This window comes from Mustelus asterias, chromosome 1, assembly GCF_964213995.1.
Source record: "Mustelus asterias chromosome 1, sMusAst1.hap1.1, whole genome shotgun sequence".
Taxonomy (NCBI): domain Eukaryota; kingdom Metazoa; phylum Chordata; class Chondrichthyes; order Carcharhiniformes; family Triakidae; genus Mustelus; species Mustelus asterias.
In genome coordinates this window covers 106,793,234-106,820,158 of record NC_135801.1, presented here as the reverse complement: position 1 = coordinate 106,820,158, position 26,925 = coordinate 106,793,234, and the positions used below count along the sequence as shown (strand labels likewise).

The 26,925-nt window shown below is 39.8% G+C and overlaps 2 protein-coding genes across 10 annotated transcripts in view; one reads left to right on the top strand and one right to left on the bottom strand.

Moving 5' to 3' along the window:
• Positions 1–21,706, top strand: part of LOC144495888 (amyloid beta precursor protein binding family B member 2-like) — a 330,576-nt gene extending 308,870 nt beyond the window's left edge. For 7 of the 9 annotated variants that reach the window (XM_078216666.1, XM_078216637.1, XM_078216677.1 and 4 more), the window contains 5 exons: positions 7,825–7,912; positions 9,774–9,857; positions 10,834–10,949; positions 11,356–11,535; positions 17,236–21,706. In XM_078216666.1, the coding sequence (XP_078072792.1) occupies positions 7,825–7,912; positions 9,774–9,857; positions 10,834–10,949; positions 11,356–11,535; positions 17,236–17,403 (636 nt within the window). In that variant the 3' untranslated portion in view covers positions 17,404–21,706. The remainder of the gene's footprint in view (positions 1–7,824; positions 7,913–9,773; positions 9,858–10,833; positions 10,950–11,355; positions 11,536–17,235) is intronic. The other 2 variants (XM_078216713.1, XM_078216657.1) reach the window with 1 other exon arrangement.
• Positions 21,707–25,660: 3,954 nt separating this feature from the next.
• LOC144495877 (putative methyltransferase NSUN7) overlaps positions 25,661–26,925 on the bottom strand; it is a 123,815-nt gene continuing 122,550 nt past the window's right edge. Inside the window, exon 13 of the mRNA XM_078216580.1 lies at positions 25,661–25,800. Within this exon, the coding sequence (XP_078072706.1) occupies positions 25,732–25,800 (69 nt within the window). The 3' untranslated portion in view covers positions 25,661–25,731. The remainder of the gene's footprint in view (positions 25,801–26,925) is intronic.

The following is a 26,925-nucleotide window of genomic DNA, read 5'->3' as shown; positions in this document are numbered from 1 at the left end:
GACAACGCAGAGTCGCTGAGCAGAAACTGATAACCAAGTTCCGCACACATGAGGACGTCTTCAACCGGGATCTTGGGTTCATTTCACACTATTTGTAACCCCCACGACTTGCCTGGGCTTGCAAAAAATCTCTAACTGTCCTGTCTGGAGACAATACACATCCCTTTAACCTGTGCTTAACGCTCTCTCCACTCACATTGTCTGTACCTTTAAGACTTGATTGCCTGTAAAGACTCGCATTCCAACCATTATTTTGTAAATTGAGTTTGTGTCTTTATATGCCCTGTTTGTGAACAGAACTCCCACTCACCTGACGAAGGAGCAGCGCTCCGAAAGCTAGTGGCTTTTGCTACCAACTAAACCTGTTGGACTTTAACCTGGTGTTGTGAGACTTCTTACTGTGTTTTACCCCAGTCCAATGCCGGCATTTCTACATCATGACTACCTCTAGATTTAATTACAGTGTTCACAGTAACAAGTTAGTGTTTGTTTTCAGCAAAACCTGTCCTGCACTGACACTAAAAATAGAATGAAAATGCAGCCTTTACGGACAATGGCCACCTGCCAATAATTGCTGAACTGTAACTTAATCAGATTATCCCAGTCCGATATTGCAGAATGAGCCTAATCCCGTTCACAACCATTTGAAGCTCAGGATCTGAGTCCTTTAATAGAAGGGCCTTTGTGTGATTTTATGTGGAGGTCACTGTCCAACATGTGAAAAGTGTTAAGTTGCAGTGAATACTGACCACAAAAGTGATTTTTTTTAATGCTAAATTGATGGTGAAATCAAAACAGAACTTTTGCATTCTGTATATAACTAAATTGGTTACTTAGTACATGAATGAATATGTACACAATACCTAATGCTGTTACATTTGGTATTTGACTGTGTGCTTGAATCTTATAAAACATTCATTACTCAAGATTCTATAGCTTACTGACCCTGATCTGTGGCATTCAAATAGTTCAGTTGCACAAAACCTTACAGATGAGTCAGTAATTTTTCCCCACTCTTACTGTTGTTCTGTTCCTTTGGCTTTAGAAATGAAATGCTGTCTAACATGTTTTGAGGCTGCACTAGGTGTCAAATCAGTCCACAAAAGTGGCACTTGAATCTTTAGACATTTGGTTGATTTTGTAAGTGATTATGAAGATTAAAAGATTAATATGAACTTTTCCCCTAACCGACTGGGCCAAGCTTGCCCAAAACTTCTCTTCCACCCAGCCCCTGGGATCTTTCTCCAGATTCTCTCTCCCATCTGCACTCTCTAAGATCACAAAACCCAATTCCTGCTTGTTCAACCCAACTCCCATTGAGCTATTGACTATCTAAATTTCCTTCCTGATTCCCCTCTTGTCACTGATATTGTCAACAATTCCCTCTGCTTTCTCCTATCCTCCTCCCCTTCAAATCTGCTGTTACCTCCCCCCCCCCCCCCTCCTCAAACACATATTTTCCTGTTCCTGCACTATTGGCTCTGGAGTCCCCAAGTATTTATGTATTTATTCTTGGCACCCTCTTATTTCTCATTTGTCTCTTATATCTTTCGTAGTATCATCTGAAAGGAGATTATCCATTCAACTTCCAGGTTCCCGTCAGGGGCAGAGGCCAGTTTAGATGCCTGCAGACAGCACCTCCCTCACAATAAAAGACTGGTGAAGGAAACACACCAGGCAGACTTAGATGCCCTCCCTCCCTGCCTGAGTACAGTAGCAGTCACAGGCGACCTATGGAGGTATTCCCTACCTCAGTGGTAGTCTGGCTGCAAACGCCATTTAATAATTTGCACCTTAAAAGAAGTTACCTTCCATTGCAACCTACTGCTGCTTTCAAACTAAAAGACACCTGATTGGCCTTTTGGCTTCAATTTTTTGATGGCATCGCAATTCATTTTTAAGTCTAGTAGGACAGGTGGCCATTTTAAAATAAGAATGAGAAGCACATAAATAAATAATGAGAAACACAATCGGCAGAAATCAAACATGCGTGGAGAGACCCTGGTGGATTTCAGCTCCATCACTGTAATCACTCAGCCACAACTAGGTGACATTTATAAATTCCTTCCATTACTGTGGAGGGATTTGAACCTGGATCGCCAGATCATTAGCCTGGACCTCTGAATTACTAATCCACTGACATTACCACTAACAGCCTGCCTTCCTGCCCTCCTTAATTGGACAGTGAGCCTGTCACAGAATCAGAATTGTTAAGGCACAGGTCGAAGCCATTCAACTCCTTGCGTCTGGACTAGCTTTCCAAATGAATGTTGGACTTAGTGCCATTCCTCTGCCTTTTCCCCATCCCCCTGCACTTTCCTTCCATTCAAGTAATCATCTAATGCCCTCTTGAATGCCTCGATTGGACCTGCTTCCACCAAACTTCCAGGCAGTGCATTCTAGACCCAAACCACTCGTTGTGAGAGTTTTTTCTCACCTCACATATGCTTCTTTTGCAAATCATTAAAATCTGTGCTCTCTTGTTCCTGATCCTTTTGCAAGCGGGAACAGTTTTTCCTTATCTACTCTGTCATGATCTGAGCAGCTCTATCAAATCTCTTCTCACTCTCCACTCCAAGAAGAGAAGTTCCAACCTCTTCAATCTATCTGTCTCCAATCTGTCCTCTGGGCATTAATTAGCTGCTCCAGGGAAAATCACAATGAGTGACTATTTCCACATGGTTGGGCTTCTGACCTCAATTTGAACCTGATCGGGTTCCGAAATCCGCAGGGAAAATCCTGCCCTATTTTTGCTTGAGCAAGTGTAGTGGTAATGTCACTGGACTAGTAATCCAAAGGCTCAGGCTAATACTTTGGGAACAAGGGCTTCAATATTACCACAGCAGCCAGTGGAAGTTTAAATCCAATCTGCAATATAAAGTAAAAGCCCATCTAGTTCACTAATGCCCTTTAGGGAAGGAAATCTGCCGTCCTTGCCTGGTCTGGCCTACATTTAATTCCAGATGCACGGCGATGTGACTGATTCTTAGCTACCTTCTGAAATGGCCTAAAGAGCCACTCAGTTCAAGGGATTGGTAACAAATGCCAGCCTTGTCAGCGATGCCCGTATCCCTTGAAAGAATAAAGGAATTAAATATTGGGAAGACATAAGCCATTGTCTTCGGTCTTCACACAAACTCTGTTTCTTAATCTCCAACCTTTTTGGTTGAATGTCCTGTTTTCAAATGGATTAGGTACTGCAGACCCTCAACCCCCAACTAATTTATCTAATGTATAATATTGCATATAAAGAGAGGCAACCTGGTTAAACTTGCATTTTGCTACCCTTTCAGTTTAGGTAGATAGTCCGTTAAATTTCAAAACACCTCCCCCCCCCCCCCCCCACGGCAAGGCTGAACTCACCTGGTGCTCACGGTAGTGTCGATCTGGAAATCTTAGTGTTCTCGACATTCCTCCATACATGCTCTACTCTTGGGTGACGCAGCCAATTTTTTCTGCATATGTGGTTGCACTCTGCTCCTGCTCCAATCTCCACCAAGTCCACCACCACGGTGGTCTTGAGCAGTGGTTCTTGACCATGGCACCCTGAGCAGTTGTCCATGTTTCCTACCCATAAGGGCAGCCCGACTCCGTGAGCACTTGCACAATATTTTGCAGGCTCCCTGGAAAGTCTTTTTGGACTTCCAGTGAGCCTCCCCCCCAGATCCCAGTTTGAAAACCAGTGCCCTCACCACTGACTCTGTCCCCTCTGGCTATTGTGAGGCTGAACCAGACTATTTCCAACCTTGGTATCCTATTTGACACACAACTGATATTTCTACCCCATATTCTCACCATTACCACGGTGGCCTACCTCCACCTCTGTACATGATAGGGCAGCATAGTGGATCTGTTCCTGGATTGGTGACCTAGAGGCCTGAATTAGCTAATGATCCAGAGACATGAATTCAAATCACAACAAGGTAGCTGGAGGGATTTAAATTCAATTAATTAAATAGAATCTGGAATAAAAAGCTAGAAATGACCAGATTGTCATAATGTCTCTAGGGAATGAAATCTGCCAGTATTGCCTCTATATGACTTCAGATCTACAATAATGTGGTTGACTCTTAACTGCTGTATAAAATGGCCTAGCTAGACTCAGTTGTATTCAAGAAAGTAACTCACCACCATGCTCTGAAGGGCAGCTAAAGAGGAGTAATGAATGCTGGTCTAGCCAGCACCAGTTGCATCCTATCAATGTATTAAAAAAAAGCAGAGTCCTTCTCCAGCCTTCTCATCTATGACTTTGTTACCTTCTACTTGACTATTCAAAATCTTTCTCACCATGCCTCCCACAAGCCCTCCATAAACTGAGCTCATACAAAACCTCTGTTACCCTTATCCTAATTTGCACCAAGTCCTCCTTGCCCATCACCCCTGTGCCCAATGGCCTATATTGGCTCCCAGTTGGCTACAACTCAGTTTTAAAATCTTCATCCTTGTTTTCAAATTCCACCATGGCCTCATCCCTCATTATTTCTGTGATCTCCTCAATCCTTACAGTCCTCGGAGATTCTATGCTCTCTAATTCTGTCCTGTTATGCATCCCGAATATTAATCGTTTCACCATTGACAGCCATGTCTTCAGCCAATTTGGCCCTAAATTCTGGAATTCCCTACCCAAACCACTCTGCCTCTCTCTCTCTCCTGCTTTAAAATGCTTAAAACTCAGTTATTTGACCACGTTTCTGGCCATCTGACCCAATATCTCTTTCTGTGGCTCGAGTCAAACTGTGTTAGATACAACTCCTGTGGAGCACCTTGGGACATTTTACTCATTAAATTTTCTATATAAATGCAAGTTGTTGTTTTAAACTGTCAGCATGTAAATTGGTACAATAAATGTGTTGGTGTGATTTATGTTTTAAGACAATTTAGTTTCTTGCTACATTTGTGCTTTAATTTTTGCTATTAACTTGTAATATTTTTAAGAGTGATTAAACGTTTAAACCAACAAAGTAATTTGAATATGGCAAAAATTTAATGGACTTACACTGCAGTTTGTCAGAATATGTTGATTTTGCCACTAAATGAAATCATGAAACATTTGTTGTTTTTCCAGTCACTAAATAGGGTTTTTGGAGGCAATTGACTGTAGTGGTTAGAACAAGTTGTCAATGTGAATGTTGAGTGATATGGTCTGTTCAGTGTTCTTGCTTTTGTTTGACAGATATGAATATTACAATACTGTTCACATTTGGGATTAACAGTTTCCCATGTGGATGTTTTGGATATGGTTTATATATTGTAGATTGTTAATCTACCTTTTCTGAAATTAGACATTACTTTCATCTGAATTTAAACATGTCTGTAAGGCGAACTTGATACCATGTACTCATGCAAGTCCAAGATAGTGACCTGGATTTTCCACTTGACCGAGTAGTTTATTTATGCATTTACCTGATGTTGGTGTATCCGATCCAAAGGATTGAGGAATTCCAAGTACAAATTGCATTCCGTGCCAATCACATTTCACAATCCTTTGCATTGGTTGTAAGAATATTGCACTAGAAGCCTGTCCTGCCCACAAAACTGTCCATATGCCCAGGGTGCATTAATCATGCCCGGGAGTTTCCATCCATTGCTCTCATTTGTATTCAGGGATGCTCCAAAAATTAAGCTGAAACGTTTAGTAGCCAGGACACTAATAAATACATTTTCAAAAGTTTTGAATTAACTTTTTCTTTTTCTGTGAAACTTCTATTGTATCCCAATCTATCTAAATTTTAATTTTTTAAAATATATTTTGCAAAATATGTATTTTGTGCCATTTTCAATAATTTAAAATTTCGTGTGATTATTCTCCACACATGCAGGCCAGTCATTGGTGATTAAACGTACGGGAGACTAGTTGTTATTTAGATAGATGTGCATTCCTGTAAATGCTGTGCCTCAAATGTTGAGGATCTCTTGACTAGAATATATTCAGATGAAGGAAATGGGAGTCCACCAGCAGCGCAATGGATCAATGTGACTTTGGATGATGTTGAGCTTTTTGCTTTTGTGACTGCACCCATCTAGGTAAATGTTGAAAGAATCACACTTTAGCTCTTGTAGATGGGAGAGATGCTTTGAAGGATCAAATGATGAGCCATTTGTCACTTGCTGTTGATCTATTTCAACTTCTAGTTGGTAGTGACTCCCAAAGATGCTGATGGTGGTGAACTCGTCAATTTTGTAAAAGCTTGAGGCTTTTTATTTAAAAGCTCAGGTGGCATTGCCCTGCTGACGTTTTCCTGATACGCTCTGGTTGCCTGGATAAGCAGTCCCAACGACACTAACGATGCTTGACACCATCTAGCATGCAGAAGTCTGCTTGATTGCCACCCCATTAAACACTCACTATTTCCACACTGGTGTGGAGCACCGTGTGTGCCACACGGGCGGCACAGTGGTTAGCACTGCTGCTTCACAGCTCCAGGGACCTGGGTTCGATTCCCGGCTTGGGTCACTGTCTGTGTGGAGTTTGCACATTCTCTTCATGTCTGCGTGGGTTTCCTCCGGGTGCTCCGGTTTCCTCCCACAGTCCAAAGGTTGATTGGCCATGCTAAAATTGCCCCTTAGTGTCCTGAGTTGCATAGATTAGAGGGATTAGCGGGTAAATATGTAGGGATATGGGGGTAGGGCCTGGGTGGGATTGTGGTCAATGCAGACTCAATGGGCCAAATGGCCTCATTCTGCACTGTAGGGTTTCTATGGTAGCACTGTGGGTAAAGGTTTAAATCCAAGGATAGCTACTGAATCTGTGCATTAGGAGCTGCATCACCGTGGTGTCACTCAGAGAGGAGACAAGTGTGAAGCATCTCAGAGTAGCTCCAGCTCTGTCTTGGTTTTATTTAATCTTTGTAAATAGTTAGCATGTACATAAATGTTTAGGAACAAGAGCCCATTGCCTTCAGTAAGATTTTGTCTGGAGTGAGAAGCCAAATAAGCTCGAGATAAACTCTCAATAATAGTGTGTACCATCTACAAGATGCACAGCAGCAACTCGCCATATCTCCTTTAATTGCACCTTCTGAACCCACAATCACTGCTACCTCGAAGGACAAGGACAGCAAATGCAAGAAAACACCACCACCTGCAAGTTCCCCTCCAAACCCCACACCATCCTGACTTGGAACTATATCGTCATTCCTTCACTGTCATTGAATCAAAATTCCAGAACTCCCACCCTAACAGCACTGGGTGTACCTACAGCACATGGACTGCAGCAGTTCAAGGCAGCTCACCACCATCTAGGTCAATTGACGATAGGCCTAGTCAGTGACACCCCCATCCCATGAACAAATAAATTTTAGTGAAAGCAGGAATAAATGAGGGAGGGAGGAAACCAGGAGTCTGCAGAAAACAGAAAAGAAGTGATTGTACAGAAATGTGGTTGAAAGCTCATCCAGGAGTCGAGTTTGAGTTTGCTAACAGTCTGGTTCAGTTTCGGGCAGCTGCCTGGTAAAGGGACAGGGTTAGTGACTAGGGCCTGGAGTTTGTGGCGGGTTCCTTTGTCTTCTCAGTATCTAATTGGGGGAAATTTCTATTCATCACATAAGTCTGATAATTTAGAGTCAGCAAAGGGGTCAAGGGAAGTAGTGATGGAATAAAGCTGGTGTCATCACTACGAATGTGAAAACTGATGCTGTGATTTCAGCTAATGTTGGCAAAGGGGAACATGTAGATGAGAAATAGAATGGGACCAAAGATAGATCCTTGGGGAACACCAGTGGTGATTAACTGTATACTGTTATACTAGCGACTAATACTGTATGAGCCAGTGCGTGAAGTGTATTTCATCAATTTAGAATGATAACCTGTTCATCTTTTCTACAGATTATGGCGGAACGTAGGAATGCCAAAGCTGTGGCTTGCAGCATTTCTCAGGATCGAGTCAATGTGAACCTTGATGTTCCTCTACAAGGTAACATTTTTCTGACCAAACAGAACTAGCCCATTTCATTAGATTGTGGCTTTTTAAAAAGAAAATAGCCATGGTTCAGTGGTGGCCCTGTGGTCTCTGAATCAGAAAGTTATGGGTTCACTACAAAGATTTGAATGGCTAATCTAGACTGGCTGTCCATTGCGGTACTCATGGGAGTGCTATTCTGCTGAATGTACTATAAAATATGTTAAACAAAGGCCCTACCTGTCCTTCTCAAGTGGTTGCAAAAGATTCCACAACACTATTTGAAAGAAGAGCAAAGGGAAGTGGAAACCTAGTGGTATTATCATATTATACAAACCCTACAGTGCAGAAGGGGGCCATTCGGCCCATCAAGTCTGCACTGGCAACAATCCCACCTAGGCCCTATCCCCATAACCCTATATATTTACCCCGCTAATCCCTCTAACCTACACACCCCGGGACATTAAGGGGCAATTTAGCATGGCCAATGCACCTAACCTGCACATCTTTGGACTGTGGGAGGAAACCGGAGCACCGGAAGGAAATCCACGCAGACACAGGGAGAATGTGCAAACTCCACACAGTGACTCAAGCCAGGAATCAAATCCAGGTCCCTGGAGCTATGAGGCAGCAGTGTTAACCACTTCGCCACCGTGCCGCCCCTATCGCTAGACTATTAATCCAGAAACTCAGCTGATGTTCTGGGGACCCGGGTTTGAATCACGCCACAGCAGATGGTGAAATTTGAATTTTAAAAATGATCTGGAATTAAGGATCCACTGATGACCACGAAACCATTGTCGATTTTTAAAACCCCATCTGGTTCACTAATGTCCTTTAGGGAAGGAAATCTGCCATCCTTACCTGATCTGGCCTACATGTGACTCCAGAGTCTCAGCAATGTGGTTGACTCTCAACTGCCCTCTGGCAACTAGGGATGGGCAATAAATACTGACCAGCAGGCATCACCCATGTCCCCCGAACTTGAATAAAAAGACGTGTTCTCCCTGGTCTCTTGGGAAAATATTTATCCCTCAGTCAACAAACATGACCATAACAAATTATCTGGTCATTTATGTTGTTGCAGTTTATGACTGTGTGCTGATTGGGTGCCACATTTGTAACACTGTACTTCAGAAGTATTTCATTGGTTCTAAAACACTTTGGAATATACTGAGGTCATGAGAGGTTAAATAAATACTGGACTCTTAACTTTATTTTCATCTTTATATCATCCTATTCATGTACCTTAATTGTGTTGGTCACATAAACAAGAAAATAACAAAGAGCTGACCCTGCAAATGAATAGAACAAATTAAAGTTCAAAACATTTTAACATAAACTGTAATTCTGATTTACTGAGAATATAATTAGACCATTAATGGATTTAAGAAAATAATCCATCTGTGAACATACAATAACCAAATCTCCTATCATCATAACATTATGATGCATTGAATCATTATTTGTAATGCAGTCACAATATTGGTGGTGCAACTATATTTTTTGCAAATTAATATACCTCCATAAATGGAGGCAATTCAGTATTGTGAGAGCTTTATAATACATTATTGCAATTTTTATATTAACGCCATGAAAAATTATTACAATCACAATGGTCCAATAGTATGTTGCCTTTAAGAATTTAGATTTTCATGTACTATTTTGAGTTTGTAGTCTGGAGTTTGCCACTGCCTGTGAATTTCCTGCCCATCTTAATTAATGGGGAGGAATCTTGGGTTGGTGAGCATGCAAGCAAAGAACTCTGGTTGGTGCCTATAAGTTGTATCAATGTAATAAAATGGATATTACTACCTAATGCATGCAGTAAGAGAAAATGTAATTTGACATGCCTAAATTTGTTTCTGCTCTGTAGTAGATTTCCCAACACCAAAGATGGAATTGGTACAGAAGTTTCATGTTCAGTACCTCGGTGTGTTGCCTGTGGCCAAACCATTAGGTAAATTATAGTGGATTAAAAATATTTGAACATCGTATTGTTTTTGTTCTGGATAAAAATAGGCCAAAATGTTAGATATATTTCTTCAACGCAATATTCCACTAATTTGTTGTACAATTTTAAAGGATAAGAATCATTCTAATATCCATTTGATGTGTTATTTCCAAATAATTACAAAGTGTAAAGTAACTGAAATACCTCTTTTTAAAAACGAGACAAAAGTAATGAAAGATGTACTTACATTAGGTGCATTTAACCCCCAACAATGGGTGTGTTGGAGATGGGCAGATGAGTAAAAATGTTGAAGTTCTCAACTCAACCTAAACTACTAATTTCATGCTTAAACTGAGGTGGGTAAGGGGATGGGGAACCAATCCGAACTCAGGAATTTTTTTAAAGGAGGCTTGCACACTTCCATTTTATTCCATTTTCTACTTTTAATACATGGAACCAGAATTCTCCACAATGTCTATATTGTCCCAACTCTGCCCTCAATGTTACACTTACCTGGCATGTAGAAACTGGGAGCAAGAGTAGGCTATTTGGCCCTTCGAGTCTGCTCTGCCATTCAATATGATCATGGCTGATCCTCTGTCTTAATGCCATATTTATACTTTCTCCCTCTACCCCTTGATGCCATTAAAATCTTTTTTAAAACTACTCCTTTTTTGAATACATTCAGTGACTACCCTTGAGTGAAGCGAACTTCTGTTTCTTGGTTTTCTAGTCTGACAGCTATCCACTCCGTCAGACAGGCTGACTGTTGGGCAGGAAATCTGTTGACAATTTTTATAAGCTGTTCTGTGGTGCATACAACAGGGCATGGAAGAAACCCTTACTTCCAGATTTCCTGTCTGAAAATCCTCACCCCCACCCCGACTCTGCTTCGTTTTTCAGCTCCAAGTTCCAATATAAGCCCCTTTTATTGGAAGAATGTTGACTAATAAATCTTTCACTTCTCTGCTGTGATTGGTAGGTATAGAAATACTGAATGGAGCAATTGAGAGCTTACTGACCACGACTAACAAGGAAGACTGGATATCTGTTATTATGAATGTTGCTGATGCCACTGTTACCGTGATAAGGCAGAAGGTGAGTAATGGAAGATTCTGTGTCAATGAATTCCTCCTTTTCTCTCCGGCAACATCCTTGGAATATTTGGTCAGTTTTTTATATAGTTGAAATAAATTTTAAATAGCATATAATAATTTAAAAGATATATCAAAGAGGACAAAGATACCATGCTGCCATCAAAGGAGAGACTTTCCCACCAACATTTGAAGGTATTCTCTGATCGCTGGCTTTTGGAGTGGTTAATAATTTTAAATTGGTGTCTCATACCTTTTAGTTGGTGATTAAAATCTGTATTGTCCAAATTTTAATTTCATGCATTACTAAAATGTTTCCATTTGTCTAAAATTAATTAAGAAAAATGAACCCATTACAGTCATCTGTATGACAACAGTTGCTCTTATTTTTCTACACCCACCTGGAGCAGGATGAAGATGAGGTTTTGTTGGAGTGCCGTGTTCGTTTCCTATCGTTTATAGGAGTGGGGAAAGATATCCATACCTTTGCCTTTATTATGGACACAGGAAATCAACGTTTTGAGTGTCACGTCTTCTGGTGTGAACCGAATGCAGGAAATGTATCTGAGGCTGTGCAGGCTGCATGCATGGTGCGTATCGTCTGAAGAGAATTCTATAATTGGGCACCTTGTTAAACTATATTTAAAAGCTGCAATGTCCTCTAAATCACAGTTTAAGAATAAGGGGTCTCCCATTTATGACACAGATGAGAAGACATTTCTTTTCTCTGAGTGTGAACCTTTGATGGTGGAAGCAGGCTCAGTAAGGCACATGTAGATAGATTCTTGACTAACAAGGGAGCCAAAGGCTATTGGGGGTAGGCAGAATGTGGAGTTTAAGCCACACTCCAATCAGCCATGGAATGGCAGAGAAGGCTCGAAAGGTCGAGTAAGGACAAAAGAAATAAGAGTAGGAATAGGCCTTTGAGCCCACTCCACCATTCAATGACTTAATGGTTGATCTTCTACCTCAACACCATTTTCCTGCACTATCCATCAATCTCAGCTTAAACATGCTCAATGGGCACAGAATTTCAAAGATTCACCATCCTCCCTGAGTGAAGAAATTCCTTCTCATCTCAGTCCAAAAGGCCTACCCCTTATTCTGAGATTCCACCCCCTGGTTCTAGAACCTCCAACAAGAGAAAATGTCATTCTTCCTGCATCTAGCTTGTCAAGCCTTATTTGAATTTTGTATGTTTGAATAAGATGTCCTCTCATTCTTCCAAAGCCCAGAAAGAAAAGGTCCAGTCTATTTAGTCTTTCTTCATAGGACAATTCCTCCATCCCAGGAATTAGTTTGGTGAACCTTAGTCGCATTCCCTCTATGGCAATTATATATTTCATTGGGTAAGGAGACCAAAACTTCACAAAAAGTGTGGTCTCACCAAGGCTCTATATAGTTGCAGTAAGACATCTTTACTCTTATACTCAACTCCTCATGTAATAAAGGCCAACGTACCTTTGTCTTAATTGCTTGCTGTATCTGCAAGGTAACTTTCAGTGACTCATGAATAAGAACATCCATGTCTCTTTGACATTCAACACTTCCCAACCTTTCACCGTTTAAGAAAAATTCTGTATCTCTGTTTTTCCAACCAAAGTGGCTAACCTCACATTTCTCCACATTGTAATCTATTTGCCAAATTTTTGCCCATTGACTTAGCCTCTCACTAGTTACAGCCTGCCAACCTGAAAATGAACCATTTATTCCTACTTTCTGTTTTCTGTTCGTTAATCAATTCTCACTCTTTTCCAGTATATTTCCCCCAATCCCACATGCTCTAATTTTACTTACCAACCTTATCTGGGATCTTATTCAAAAGCATTCTGAAAATCTAAATATACCACATCCATCAGTTCTCCCTTATCTATTCTGCTAGTTACATCCTTAAAAACTCCCAACAGATTTGTTAAACATGATTTCCCTTTTATAAATCCATGCTGTCTATGCCTAATCAGACCATGATTGTCTAAGTGTCCATTTATCGCATCCTTTATAATAGATTCGAGCAGTTTCCCTACTATTGATGTCAGGCTAACAGATCTGTAGTTCCCTGTTTTTTCACTATATCCTTAAATTTAGGGGGATCATATTTGCCATTTTCAAGTCTGCAGGAGCTATTCTGTTCCAGAGTTTAGCGAATTTTGAATGATGACCACTAGCGCACTGCAGCCATCTCTTTCAACACTCTGAGATGTAGATCATCAGGTCCAGTGGCTTTATCTACTTTAAGTCGCATTAATTTCTCTAGTACAATTTTTTACTGATAGTAATTTTGCAGTTCCTTGTTTAGGCTATTCTCTTGATTCTCCAGCTTTTTGGGAGGTTTTTAGTATTTTCCGCTGTGAAGACAGACAAAAACTATTTGTGTAGTTTCTCTGCCGTTTCCTAATTCCCTATTATAAATTCTCTTGACTCTGTAATTTTTTGTAATTAGTTTTGCTAATCTCTTCCTTTTTACATACTTGCAGCTTTTGCATTTTGTTTTTGTGTGTCGCTAGTTTACTCTCATATTCTATTTTCCCTTTATTAATATTTTCTTTGTCATTGTTTGCAGCATTTGCTTCAAATTCTCAGGCTTACCTTTTCTTGGGCCCCTCTTCCTTTAATTCCCTCTTCCTTTGGTCCTATACAGTCCTTGATTTCTTTCATTAACCACATTTGGAACACTACTTTCTGGGCTTTTGTGCATTAAAGGAATGTATTTTTGTTGCAAACGATGTATTAGTTTATTAAATGTTAATCATTCCTGTCCACCATCATAATGACAAAGAATGAGAACTGGATAACGGAGAAAAAACAGAAAGTAGGAATAAATGGCTTATTTTCAGGTTGGCAGGCTGTGACTAGTGGGGGTGCCCAAGGATCAGTACTTGAGCCCCATTTAATGTAGTTTCTCATTCCACCATAGCCAGTTTGCCCCTCAAATCTTCATAGTTTTGTTTGTTTAAACTTAGGACCTAGTTTCTCAATTCTATCATATTATGGTCACCCTTTCCTAAAGGTACCTTTACAATAAGATAATTGTGTTTCTCGGTGCACAATACTAGATCTAGAATAACCCATTCCCTATTCCCTTCCTCGATGTGTACTGTTCTAGAAAGCCATCTTACATCCGTTCCAAGAATGTGTCCTCCACAAAATTAATACCAATAATGTTTACCCAATTTATATGAAGATTGAAAGCCCCATGATTACTGTATTGCTCTTGTTATACACACCTCTAATTTAATGATTTATAATGTAATTTACATTACCACTGCTGTTTATTGGTATATAAACAACTCTGGCCAATGTTTTCTGTTCTTTGCTGTTACTTAGTTCCAGCCAAACAGAACTACCCCAGCTTCCTGTCCTTCCCTAAAGTCTCAACTTCCTTCGATATGGAGGTCCCAGCTTTGTTTTTCTTGTAGCGATCTAATGGCTATCAGTTCACATGTATGAATTTCAATTTGAGCTTTGAACTCATCTGTTTTATTATGAATGCTGCGGGCATTTAGATACAAAGCTCTTAATTTAGTTTTTTTTGTAAACTCTGACCCTATCAGCTGCCATACTCTTCAGTTTACAATCCAAGTCCCTTCCTGTCAAACTCAGATTATCATTATTTTAATTGTTACCTTGATCTTCCTTGTTATTCAATTTCATTTACTCAATCTGCCCCTACATGATCCCTCCACGCAACCGCCCCCCCCCCCCCCCCCCCCCCGACCCCCGAACTATTTAGTTTTAAGCCCTCTACTTAGCTAATTATACAACTCACAAGAACACTGATTCTAGCATGGTTCAGGTGTAGTCCATCACAGTGGTACAGCTCCCACTTTCCCCAGTACTGTGCCATTGCCTCACTAATTGGAACCCATTTCTGCCACACCAATCTTTGAGTCACGCATTCATCTCTCTAATCTCATTCATCTCTAACTGTGTACAGTTCTGGTCACCCTATTATAGAAAGGATATTATTAAACTAGAAAGAGTGCAGAAAAGATTTACTAGGATGCTACCGGGACTTGATGGTTTGAGTTATAAGGAGAGGCTGGATAGATTGGGACTTTTTTCTCTGGAGCATAGAAGGCTGAGGGGTGATCTTATAGAGGTCTATAGAATAATGAGGGGCACAGATCAGCTAGACAGTCAATATATTTTCCCAAATGTAGGGGAGTCTAAAACTAGAGGGCATAGATTTAAGGTGAGAGGGGAGAGATACAAAAGGGTCCAGAGGGACAATTTTTTCACACACAGGGTGGTGATTGTCTGGAACAAGCTGCCAGAGGTAGTAGTAGAGGCGGGTACAATTGTGTCTTTTAAAAAGCGTTTAGACAGATACATGGGTAAGATGGGTATAGAGGGATATGGGCCAAATGCGGGCAATTGGGATTAGCTTAGGGGTTTAAAAAAAAAGGACAGCATGGACAAGTTGGGCCGAAGGGCTTGTTTCCATGCTGTACACCTCTATGACTCTAATCACTTTTACCCTATGTCAATTTACACGTGGCTCAGGTAATAATCTAAAAGGTTGCTATCTTTAAGATTCTGCTTGTTCATTTAGTGCCTAGCTCCTCATATTCCCTATGGAGGACCTCTTTCCTAGTCTGACCGATGTTGTGGTATCTACATGGATCATGACAACTAGATCCTTCCCTTCCCACTGCAAGTTCCCCTCCACCCCTCAGCAGATGTCCCCAACCTTTGAATACAACACAGCCTTCTGGATTCTTGCTCTCAGCTGTGGAGAACTGTATCCACCCTCTTGACTATACTGTCCCCTACTACCACGACATTCTTTTTAACGCCCCCCACTCAGATGGATTCCTGTACTATGGTGCCATGTTCATCCACACTACAGCCCTCACTGTTGTCCGTACAAGCTGCAAGAACCTTGAAATTGTTGCTCAACTGAAAGGGCTGAATCTCCTTCATACCTACCTTCTGAATCACCTCCATACCTACCTTTTGAATCACCTTACCTGCCTGTCTCACAGATACACCCTCCTGTCCCTGACCACTGACCAAAGCAGACAACACTAACCTAAGGGGATGTGACTTCCTTCTGAAACAAGGTGCATAGGTAACTTGCCCCTCCCTGATCCTTTACAATATCTGAAGCTTGATTGAGCCAAAGCTCTTCAAGCCACAGACATTTTTTTTAATACTTTTCCAATTCAATCAAATCAAATCCAATTCAGAGTCTCAACAAGTTGAGACATTTCAGATCCAGGCTGACAAGACAGGGCAAGTAACCAAACCACCCTGTCCTGGGCCTGATCTACATGAGCCAAGCTGATTGGAGAAGGGGGACGTTCCTCCTCCAAGACTTGGGCTCATTTGCATCTTAGCCAAAAGGCCGAGATGCCGCTTTTAAAAATTGCTTCATATGAAACATATGAAGCTTCAGTGTAACCTAATGACCTCAACCAAGTGCAGGCGATCCATACTACACTTGATCTTAGCCAAAAGGCCGGAGCCACGGACATTTGCTACAGATGTGGTTGCAATGGATTGCAGTAGCATCCAGGAGCTCCCACATGCTGCAGCCATGACAAGTCATCTGTTCCATCTTTATTGTGTTCATTTTTTTAAAAAAAATTATTCTTCTCTTTTCACTGAACTCCCTCACTCACCAAACGCTCAGCTTGACAAACAGTGCCTCAAGCAACATGCAGTAGATCCAGCAATGCTCAGATATCCCTTGCTGAGAAGCAAGGACGAGTCAAGCTCTGCTAAAGCTCAGAAACCAGTTTAAGCTAGCTCCCAAATTAACTAGCTGCAGCTGCTCTGAGAGTTTGTATATCGCTGTTTAAACCTAAAAGAAACTTAGCTTACCTATTAACTTTAACAATTTTAAACAGTGATTTTAATTAATTGCTAAATGTAAATAAAAATTTGACTTTAGAGAAGCATTAACCATTAAAATCTCTCATTCACCAAAATCCCAGCTTGACATTCTGTGCCTCAAACGGTATTTAGTGCATTGGCCTACTCCTGTTCTAAATTCATATGTTTGAATGTAATTAGCAAGATCGTAACATTGAAAAGTATGTATCTGAGACAATTTTCTGCAATATTTCCATGCGAGACAAGAACTCTTAGTCCATGACATCTTGAGATTTCTGGAGTAGATTCAGCCATGCTGTTTCCTAACTGATTAAAATTGAAAAGTTTAACAAGGCACATTTAATTTTTCAAAGAAATTATTTAATGGTTGTAAACTGTTTACACTGAAGCCTCCATCTTTTCTGGCTAATTATCTTGAGATTAATTTCATTTAATGTCTTTTTTCTGTGCAGCTTCGGTATCAGAAGTGTTTAGTTGCCAGACCTCCTCCTCCAAGGATGTGCTCTTCTGGTCCTCCAACAGACTCTGTGACAAGGCGTGTCACAACCAGTGTAAAACGTGGAGTTTTGTCTCTCATTGACACTTTGAAACAGAAGCGACCAGTATCTGAATCACCATGAAGAGGATCTGGAAAGATCCCTTTAGACACTAGTCTAGGAATAACAGAGATAAAACAACAAGATCCATACAAATGTTGAGCCTTCAAGTTATATATGCTGATCCTCTTGTCTTCAACATATATTGTTTATTGTCGAATTTAATGTAAGACGAGCATGTTGTCTCATTCTTCATCATGACATGTTGGGAGGCGCATGAATAACTTTCTGCTATCAACGATCAACGTTTGAATTCACTAACCGATGGAAAGTATCTGGAATTTATATAAGCCCTGGACTAAATGGTTCCCAAGCAGCTTGTCACACTGTCCATTCGGGCTGGAATTCTCACAATCAACCTTACACCAGAAGTATTTACTAGTGCACTTATTCTGTCACTAACACTGGTGTAACATAGTGGTGTTTAGACTATAATAGAACTGTTTCCTTTCAGTCAGTAGTATCCTTTTGGCCATTGCAGTTGTGTGATCATGTGTACCCGACTTATAAGGTGATCAAGAGTGATTCCCTGTTGCTCTGCTGTTTGCTATCTGTGAAGGAAGTACTAATTAAAACTTAAACTAATGTTGAAACATAGAGTCATGCAGCTCACCAGTTTTGTCAGCTTTCATAAGCTCATTTCATAATCATTGTCCTAGCCACAAGATGTACATTTTCCCTGTAACATAGAACAATAAGTAGCCATAAAGCCATAAATTTATTAAGTCCTATTAATATTTTTTTAGAAAACAAAACAAAAAGTTTAATCTTTAGTTATTTTTCATCATTTAAAGCTTTACATTTTTAACAGTCAGAAATTGTGTGTAGTATGTATTCTTTGCTGCTTGGACCATTCATTGGTGAAATCTGCATTGTTGCTTGTTGCAGTATCATTTGGAAAAATGCCAAGAATACCTGGGAGTACTTCATCCCATTGTGCAGTGAACTGTTAGCTATTTGTGTTAAATACTGGTTGGAATTCTCTGGTCATTCACGCCAGCGGGATTCTCTGGTCCCGCCAGTGGCGCATCCTGTGCTGTGGGGTTCCTAGCAGCAAGGGGTGGCTTCACCGGCAATTCCTATTGACAGCGGTGGGACCAGAGGATCTCACTGCCAGCGAATGGCACACTGCCTCCCGCCACCAAGAAAAATGCTGAGGGGAGGCCAGAGAATCTCATCCACCATGGTTGATTTTTGCCTAGCTGCACTGTATAATCAAGATGCCAGTAGTTTTCTCATGCTTTGACACAGAGGGAATGTGAAGGGGTAGGGGTAAGAGAAGAGACCATGTACAGGATACCTTAATGGGGTTATGAATTAATGCCTTTTTTAAAGCATTCAGCTCACAGAACAAGGGAAGTTGGAATGCCCACATTTCAATTGCTCTAATGAGCAACTTAACAAAATCGCTAGATTTTTTAAAAGTTCAACATAAACATTTGAGGGGTGCTTTTTTGTTGTTTACAAAAGTAAATAGAGTTAAATTTCTCTTTCCATTCTTTGCTTCAGATGTAGGAGATGGATCTGGGTTGAAAATTGAAGCTAATTGAGTAAGAAAATTACAAGTTAAAACCAAGGAAGAGGAAAGTGATAAATTTCTACCATAATTCATCTAATGAACTGGAGGTATGTGAGATGAATCAGAGCAGATAGAGCTCAGCTGACAAAACCGCTAGCAATATTGTACCCACATTATGGAGATTACGTGGAGATCAGTGGCAGCAGCAACAGTGGGGGATGAAGATTTCTTATAAGTGGGGCTTGTGAACACGAACACAATTAGTAAGTGACAGGGTGAACAAACCCAAAATGCTAATATTACAGATTTTACTTTACAATTATTTACCTCTCAGAATGGCAACAGGTAATGATACCCTATCTGTAGCAATGCTGTTTCAAAAATCTGTCTTACTTCCTGTTTTAAATGTGCACAAAAGGTTTTGCCTGACTTCAAAATCAGTTAACCCTAATGTTTGCTTTCTCTAATTTCATGATGCATCTGAACACAACTTAAATATTTCACTGATTTCCAGGAGTAGTAAAGAGAAACATCAAATTTAACATTAAAATTCTACTTGCATTTTATTGATGGGAGGAAGGAGTTGTCACTGGTACAGTTATAATTGCATTAATTAAGCGGTTTGCAAGCTGCAGATATATTAAGAGAAGCTGCAGGTTATTAGCAAATAGAGGAAAGTTGTGTCAGAGGCCATGAAAATTTGTGCAATGCTTTGCCGAAATATTAAAAAGTGATGAACACTGCAGCAAAGCCAGGTTTGTGTTTTTTAAAAAAATGCAGGTTAGATTTGACCAAATGGTATGTCTTTGGAGGATTTTCTTTTGTCATTTGGTAAAACGGCTATTACCTAAGCCAGTTATTTTTCTTTTTGCTATGATAAATACAAGACTTGTAGAAGAATATCAGTTCTTTTTATTTTTTTAACAAGTAGGCCAGCTGGTTGTAACTAGATTACAAACATTATCTATGCATCCATTACGAGCAGTGGCTTTCTTGACAAATTGCTGTGTCACTGCTTTGCATGCCATATAGCTACTTTAAGCAAGACAGCAAATGAACTTTTAAAACAAAAACATATTAATGAAAATATTTTTTATTTTATTTATTGTATTTTATATTGAAATATTTCTCCTAATTAAGTTGTATTATGTTCAACTGTCAGTTTTCACATTGTAGCTATCATTAATTAATCTTTAAATACTATAGACTGACGTAAGTTAATTTTTAAATTTTTCTTATTCTTTCATTACAATGAGCCAAAGTACTGTTGTGACACAGGAACAAAGCTAGTTTAAAGCAGATTTTGTTTATGATAATTGTAGGTATTGAAGTCAGTATCAGGAGTCTACCAGTTAGGCTGCCATTCATGCATCCTTTTGAACTTCCCAACAATACCCCTTTTACCTGTTGGTCTAAATATCTGTAGAAATTATCAACTGGCTAAAGTCTGTTGCTTTGGGGTATTATTATGCAGGAGCCCTGTAGCTTCAAAAATAATTTCAGCTATCCATGTGTACAATAACTGATGTTCACTATTCTGGTATTTGTGCCTGTTACACCACATGTAAACTTTCTCATTGAAACCAGGTAAATAATGTGGAATGTAGTCATGAATTTTGTGGATATCCCTTTTTAAGATCTTGTAGGAGGTAACAGCTTCTTTTCATCCAACTTTCAATACCTTGCTCATAAGAGGTAAATGAATATAAAAAATATAAGGCTGATTCAGTTATCCCTCACTTTTAACCAGAAGCATTGTATTTCAGCGCGTGTGGGGCAAAGAATCAACACACTTTGATTGTTGTGTCCAGCCTTGTTTTCCTAGCAGGATATTTTGCTGTTGTTGATTGAGAATGCAGGATGGCAGATTCAGTCCTTATGTTCCAAAGATATTATTGGAAAAAAAACAAGACATTCTTAAATTGCAAACTGATTTGAAATACATCTTTGATACTTTGCTTAATATATGTCACTTCTAGGTGTAATTGGACACTTACCAAAGTCCATTAGTGATGAGCAGTCTTGGGCCACAGAGTTCATTGTATCCTTCTTGCAATTACATTGTGGTCAGTAGCAGCAAGCGTCTTAAAATTATAGAGGTTGCTATCCTACCCAAATCCGATATTCTTAGAGCAGACACTCGCTGTACATACAAGCAGAGACACAATTTGAACCATAACTGCTTGGAGTTCTTGCTTTCTGCACCTAAAAGAAGCTCTGATGGTGTTGCCATAATGAATAAGTGCATTTCATTGGTAGGACGGGATGTCCTAACTATTGCAGATCATTAGATAGCCTGCTTTTACAAACTCAAAGTGCAGTGAGAACCCGTTTAATTGACTTGGTTCCCAAGTCCTGTGTATAATGCAGTGTCAGTGCACTGTACGAGTACAGAGCAAGTGTAACATATGTTTTTCCTTCTCTCTATTTGGAACTCCTTGTTAAAGTGACTGGCATTCTACATTCCAACAGTTATTACTTGGTTGATATGACTTCTGTTGAAACTGCAGATTTGACTTTGATATCAAACAGCCCTCCAACCTGTTTCATCATCTTAAACTGTGTTACATTTAAAGTCTGAGCAGTGCAGCTCAGCAGCCAGTGAGGCCTCTAATATTTTATCTTTTATTTTAATCCTTATAACTATGTACACTTATTGCTATGGAAAACGATCTATGTTAGAGTTGTAAAGTGGGCTGTTAAGCAGCTGTTTTACAGCAAAATAGCTGTTCTCTTCTGCTTCCCACTGATTTTACACCTGTAAATGTAATCCATTGTGAGAATAAACTGCATAAACATTATATTTAACTCTGCCTCTCATCTTGCAACTGATCACACAAGAAAGAAACATCCACATATTGAGAGTCAACTGCATTTTTTGTTATTAGTATGACTTTCAGGAGTCATGGTCTGCAACCTGCACCGGCTGGAGTCAAACATAATTTATGGAAAAATAAATTTCACCAATGTTTACCAGTTTATACATTATTCATTTCAAAGAACTATATCCCATTGTGTTTACTTCTTTGAAAGTTGTATACTTGCATCAAAAATATAAAGTATAGTCTATTCCAGAACTGACAGTCTTAAAGAATTTTGTATATTTCAGCATCAACAAAAATGTAGTGATGTTTGAAGATTAATATGAGTGAGTCTGGGAGGTGATGCACTGAAAAGTAAGTTTGGATGTTGTGAATTTTCTTATCAGGGTTACATTTTTAACTCTCTGCCTGAGTTAAAGCTAATGTTGTGAATTAGCTGCCTGCTATTTTCATTTCTGCTGAAATCAATTTTGGACCGTGGATGTTGCATTAAGCTCACAGTTCATCCAGTATAATTGATTGAAAAAGAACTGGTCAAGTCTTATCTACTAACTTTATTAAGGGCCATCATGATATAATACTGAATTATTTATAAGTGCTGCGCCACAGTGAAGGGAATGGTGCATCCTCAATTATCTATATTCAGTCATGAAGTAGTATGCAGGGGCTGCACACTGAGCTGGAGACAGAATTTCCATTGTTATTTCAGTCTGTCCTTGTGCAACTTTATTAGCTGCTTTCAGAACAATAATTTGTACAAGGCTATATCACCCATTGTAATGGATAGTGCTAAGTGTGGCAAGAAGGAAGAAAATATCTGTCCCTGTGCTGAATAATTACATGAACATGACATGGGTATGCTGTAGTAAAAGTGGGAGAAGTGGCACTGACTAAAGTCCATTGCAAAGCCATTGGCTACTGCTTGGACAAGGGCCTTTGTTTTTTTAAAGATTTTTAATTGTTCAGCCGGATCTAAAGTTACTCAAAGTTACTCCTACTCTACCATTTTACACAGTGGCCAATTGACATTATAGATTACTGGGACAGAATTCTACCTTGGAGCTGCCTTGTCAGTCTTCATACACTAATCACACAGCAAAGAAATGCTCCATATATTGACAGTCAATGGCACTTTTTGTTATTGATATGACTTTTGATATGACTTTCAGGAGTCATGTATTTCTGCTCATAGACTGTAACACAAACTGCAACCTATATCTGGTGTCATTCCCAGGTCTCTCTTATTGCATCCCCTTTAAAATTGTATCATTTAGGTTTTATATTTCCTCCTTCTTCTTCCTACCAAAATGAATAACTTCACACTTTTCTCTTCATTGAATTTCTTCTCCCATGTGTCTGATCATTTCATCAGTCTATTTTCTCCTGAAGTCTGTTTAATATCCTGCTCAATGTTTACTGCATTTCCTAGTTTTATGATGCCTACAAACTTTGAAATTATGTCCTGTATATTCAAGTCCAGATTGTTGATATGCATCTAAAATAGTGGTCCCAACATTGGTCTCTGGGAAACATCCCTACACACTTCGTACTCCTCAGTCTGAAATACAAATTTTCACTACCAGTCTCAGTTTTCTGTCCCTTAGCCAATTTTTTATCCACACAGCCACTGTCCCTTTAACCCCACTAACTTCCATGTTTGCAAACAGTACTGTGGAGTAACTAGGGGCAAGTCAAGAATTCCACTGCATCATGCAGGAACTGCCCTGTTCATCTCTAATGACCTTACTATGTTAGAAGTTGTGGGTTTTAACCAAAAGGAAAAGTTGTGGTTTGCACACTTGGATTCAAACTAGCAACAACACATTTATTCTAGGAGGTCATGCCTGTACAAACTGAAAGTAACTTAACAGACCCTCCAACACTCTAATGCCATCATCATCAAAACATGTAATTAGATCTTGAAACAATCTGCAACCACTCAAATATATAACATCACTCCCCCTTTACTTCTGTGGTCATGGTGTGGAGATGCCAGCGTTGGATTGGGGTAGGCACAGTAAGAAGTCTCACAACACCAGGTTAAAGTCCAACAGGTTTATTTGGTAGCATGAGCTTTTGGAGCGCTGCCCCTTCATCAGGTGAGTGGAGAGTTGTGTTCACAAACAAGCATATATAGACACAGACTCAATTACAAGACATCGGATGGAATGTGAGTCTTAACAGGTAATCAAGACTTTACAGATGCAGACAATGCAAGTGGAGGGTTAAGCACAGGTTAAAGAGGTGTGAATTGTCTCAAGCCAGGACAGTTAGTAAGATTTTGCAAGCCCAGGCAAGTTGTGGGGGTTACAGGTAGTGTGACATGAACCCAAGATCCCAGTTGAGGTCGTCCTCGTGTGCGGAACTTGGCTATCAGTTTCCGCTGGGCGACTCTGCATTGTCATGTGTCATGAAGGCCACTTTGGAGATCTCTTACCCGAAGATCAGAGGCTGAATGCCCTTGACTGCTGAAGTGTTCCCTGACAGGATGGGAACAATCCTGGAAGCACATTTCTGTGATAATTCGTATAGGTGAGTCAAAGTGCTTTGAAGCAGGACTTGGATTTGTTTAGTGTCATTATGTCACTGTTGAGTTCTTTTACACAACACCAACAATTAGCACTCGTATAATGTTTTTAATATAGGAGGAAGTCCAAGGCTTTTCACAGAAGCATTATTAAATCAAAAAAGGAAATATTAAGTTATGAAAGAGAAAATTTGGTCTTAAGTAGGCAAAGGAGAAAAAGATGGGAGATGTGCAGGGAAAGAATTCCTAATCTTAGGGTCGAGATGATTGAAGGTATACAGCCAACAATTGTGGGGCAACAGGATTTCAGAATGCAGGAAGCCAGAGTTGAAAGAATGCAATGTTCTTGGAGGTTTAAAGAATGTTAGAGATAGGGAGGGGACGAGGCACTGAAGGGATCTGAACACAAGGATGAGGATTTTAAATCATAGCATTGGAAAACTGGGGAACAGTGAGCGGGATTTTCAGTTTTGAGGTGAGCACAGCCGGAAAATCACGCACAAGATCAACAGATCTCTGCAAAGTCTTCCCCCTTCCCACTATTATGGCGGAAATCCCCCTCAGTGACTGGGGTCTATTGTAGAATAGGTTACGTGCAGTAGAATACTCAAGTTTATGGAGGGTAAAAAATGTGAGGCCAGCCAACAGAGCATAGGAATATTCAAGTCTTGAGTAAACAAAAGCATAGAAGAGAGTTTCAGCAGCAGCTGAGATGAGGTCAGCGATAGATAATATTGAAAAGGAAGTAGGTGATTTTTGTAATGGACAGGATATGGGGGTTGGAGAGACAGCTCAGAATTGATGCTGATGTTGCAAAGAGCCTGGTTCACTGAGTGGAATGGTACCAGTGGCAAGGGTATACCAAGTATGTGAAAGGAACTTAAAAATATGGTTTTCAGTTTTTTAATCAGAAGAATTTGCAGCTCATACAGGATTGACTATCAGAAAGCAGTCTGCCAACACATGCAGTGAAGGAGTCAAGAAAGATGATTGACAGGTGGAGTTGGATGTTAATTTTCTTTGGAAATCTGATACCATTCCTTTGTTGAGGGTGATGAGAAGCAGCATGGAAATGAGCAAGAGGAGGGGCTGGAATGGGTGAGAAGGGTTAAGGGAAGATTCAGGGAATTCCTGATGCACAAATGCAGTGACACCAGAAGAAGCTATTGTTGTGCTCCAGTGAAGCAGTAACTGTTGTAAGTTTGTAGCATTTTGGAAGCAAGTCTGGGGCTTTTACTGAGTTCCTCCAGTCTACCAGAAGCCTTTAGCCCATTACACATCATTGTCTAATAACTAAAACTATAAGCAACCCAATGGTAATCAAATCCAATTTGGCCCTATCAATCCTGGGAAAAGATTTTTAATAATTAAGCTGACTTTTCTTCAGCTGCTGGCTTACCTTCTCTGAGTTTCAGTGCAGCTCCAAGGTCCATGCCAGAGATTCAGACTCATGTCGCGCCAGTGCAGGCGCCTGCCCCCAAGACTCACTCCATGGGATTTAGGATGGGTGCCGTTGATGGATCAAACTGGGGGTTGATATTTGTTTTAAGATCCTGTAATTTTCATACTGTGTTTTTTTTTATAAATGATGCAAAATAAATCATTAAAATTTAGAAGGTTCATTTCTGGCTTTAAACTGTTTAAATATTCACAATTCCAACTGACAGTGCTGGGATTATAAATATAGGAAAACCTGTGTAAGCATCTGACATTAAACATCACCTTTTGGAATTGTCAACTGGAGCTGGAGCAATTCACACGCTAGATATGATGAATAAAGTCAATGACACCTCCTGACTCATCCAGCCAGAGAAATCTGCTATGCTCCCATCAAGACGTCTAGTGGCTTTAAAGGAAATGATTTTTGGCTCTGGTAAGATCCATTTGATGTGTTGAAAACCATCTGCACCCAGCAGGAAGCAGCACTTGCAAGGTGTTTATTGAAAAGAATCATAGATGCATAGCTTGTAATTTTCCAATCAATAAACTAATGGGCAGAAAATCATGGAAGTGTAAATTTTCTTTGTTCTCTCCAACTACCACTCACCACTGGAGATGAGAGGGCATGGAACTAAACTGTGTGTGAAGAATGTTCTGATACTGAGCCTAATTTAGTTGTTAGTTTGAAGTTCTCCTAACTCTCAGTTCTGCTATTCCTGTGTTAAAGATACTCCGCTCTTTCCAACTCCAATACATTCATTTAGAGCTTTATATAAAAAAAACTGGTAGATCGCTCTTAATTTCACTATTGAAATGTAGGTAATGTTCGACTAAAATCTACTTTCATTCTCTATTAACAAGTCTACATGCTTAGTGATTGTAAGTATTTGATACACACAGAAAATCCTGGCTTCAAATCTTTTAATGAGCACAGAGAACATCCTGCCTTCAAGTCCTTTTTGATGCGCATACAGTACATCCTGGCTTCATGTCTGGCCGCTTTGTGTTTCCAGGAACAGCTTTGATACCTATAAGTTATAAATTTCATTTATTCAATTCCGAGTTGAAAAGCTCTATCAAACAGTGAATAATGTGTTGTATTGTGTTTCAGAATCCATTTGTGGCATCTCATTTTATTGCAGGATCCTGTTTTGCTAAAACCTTTATAGAAATAAAAACTACAAAGGAAGAGTACATTTGTTATAATTTAATTGTAATTGGAACATTGTACAAAGAAT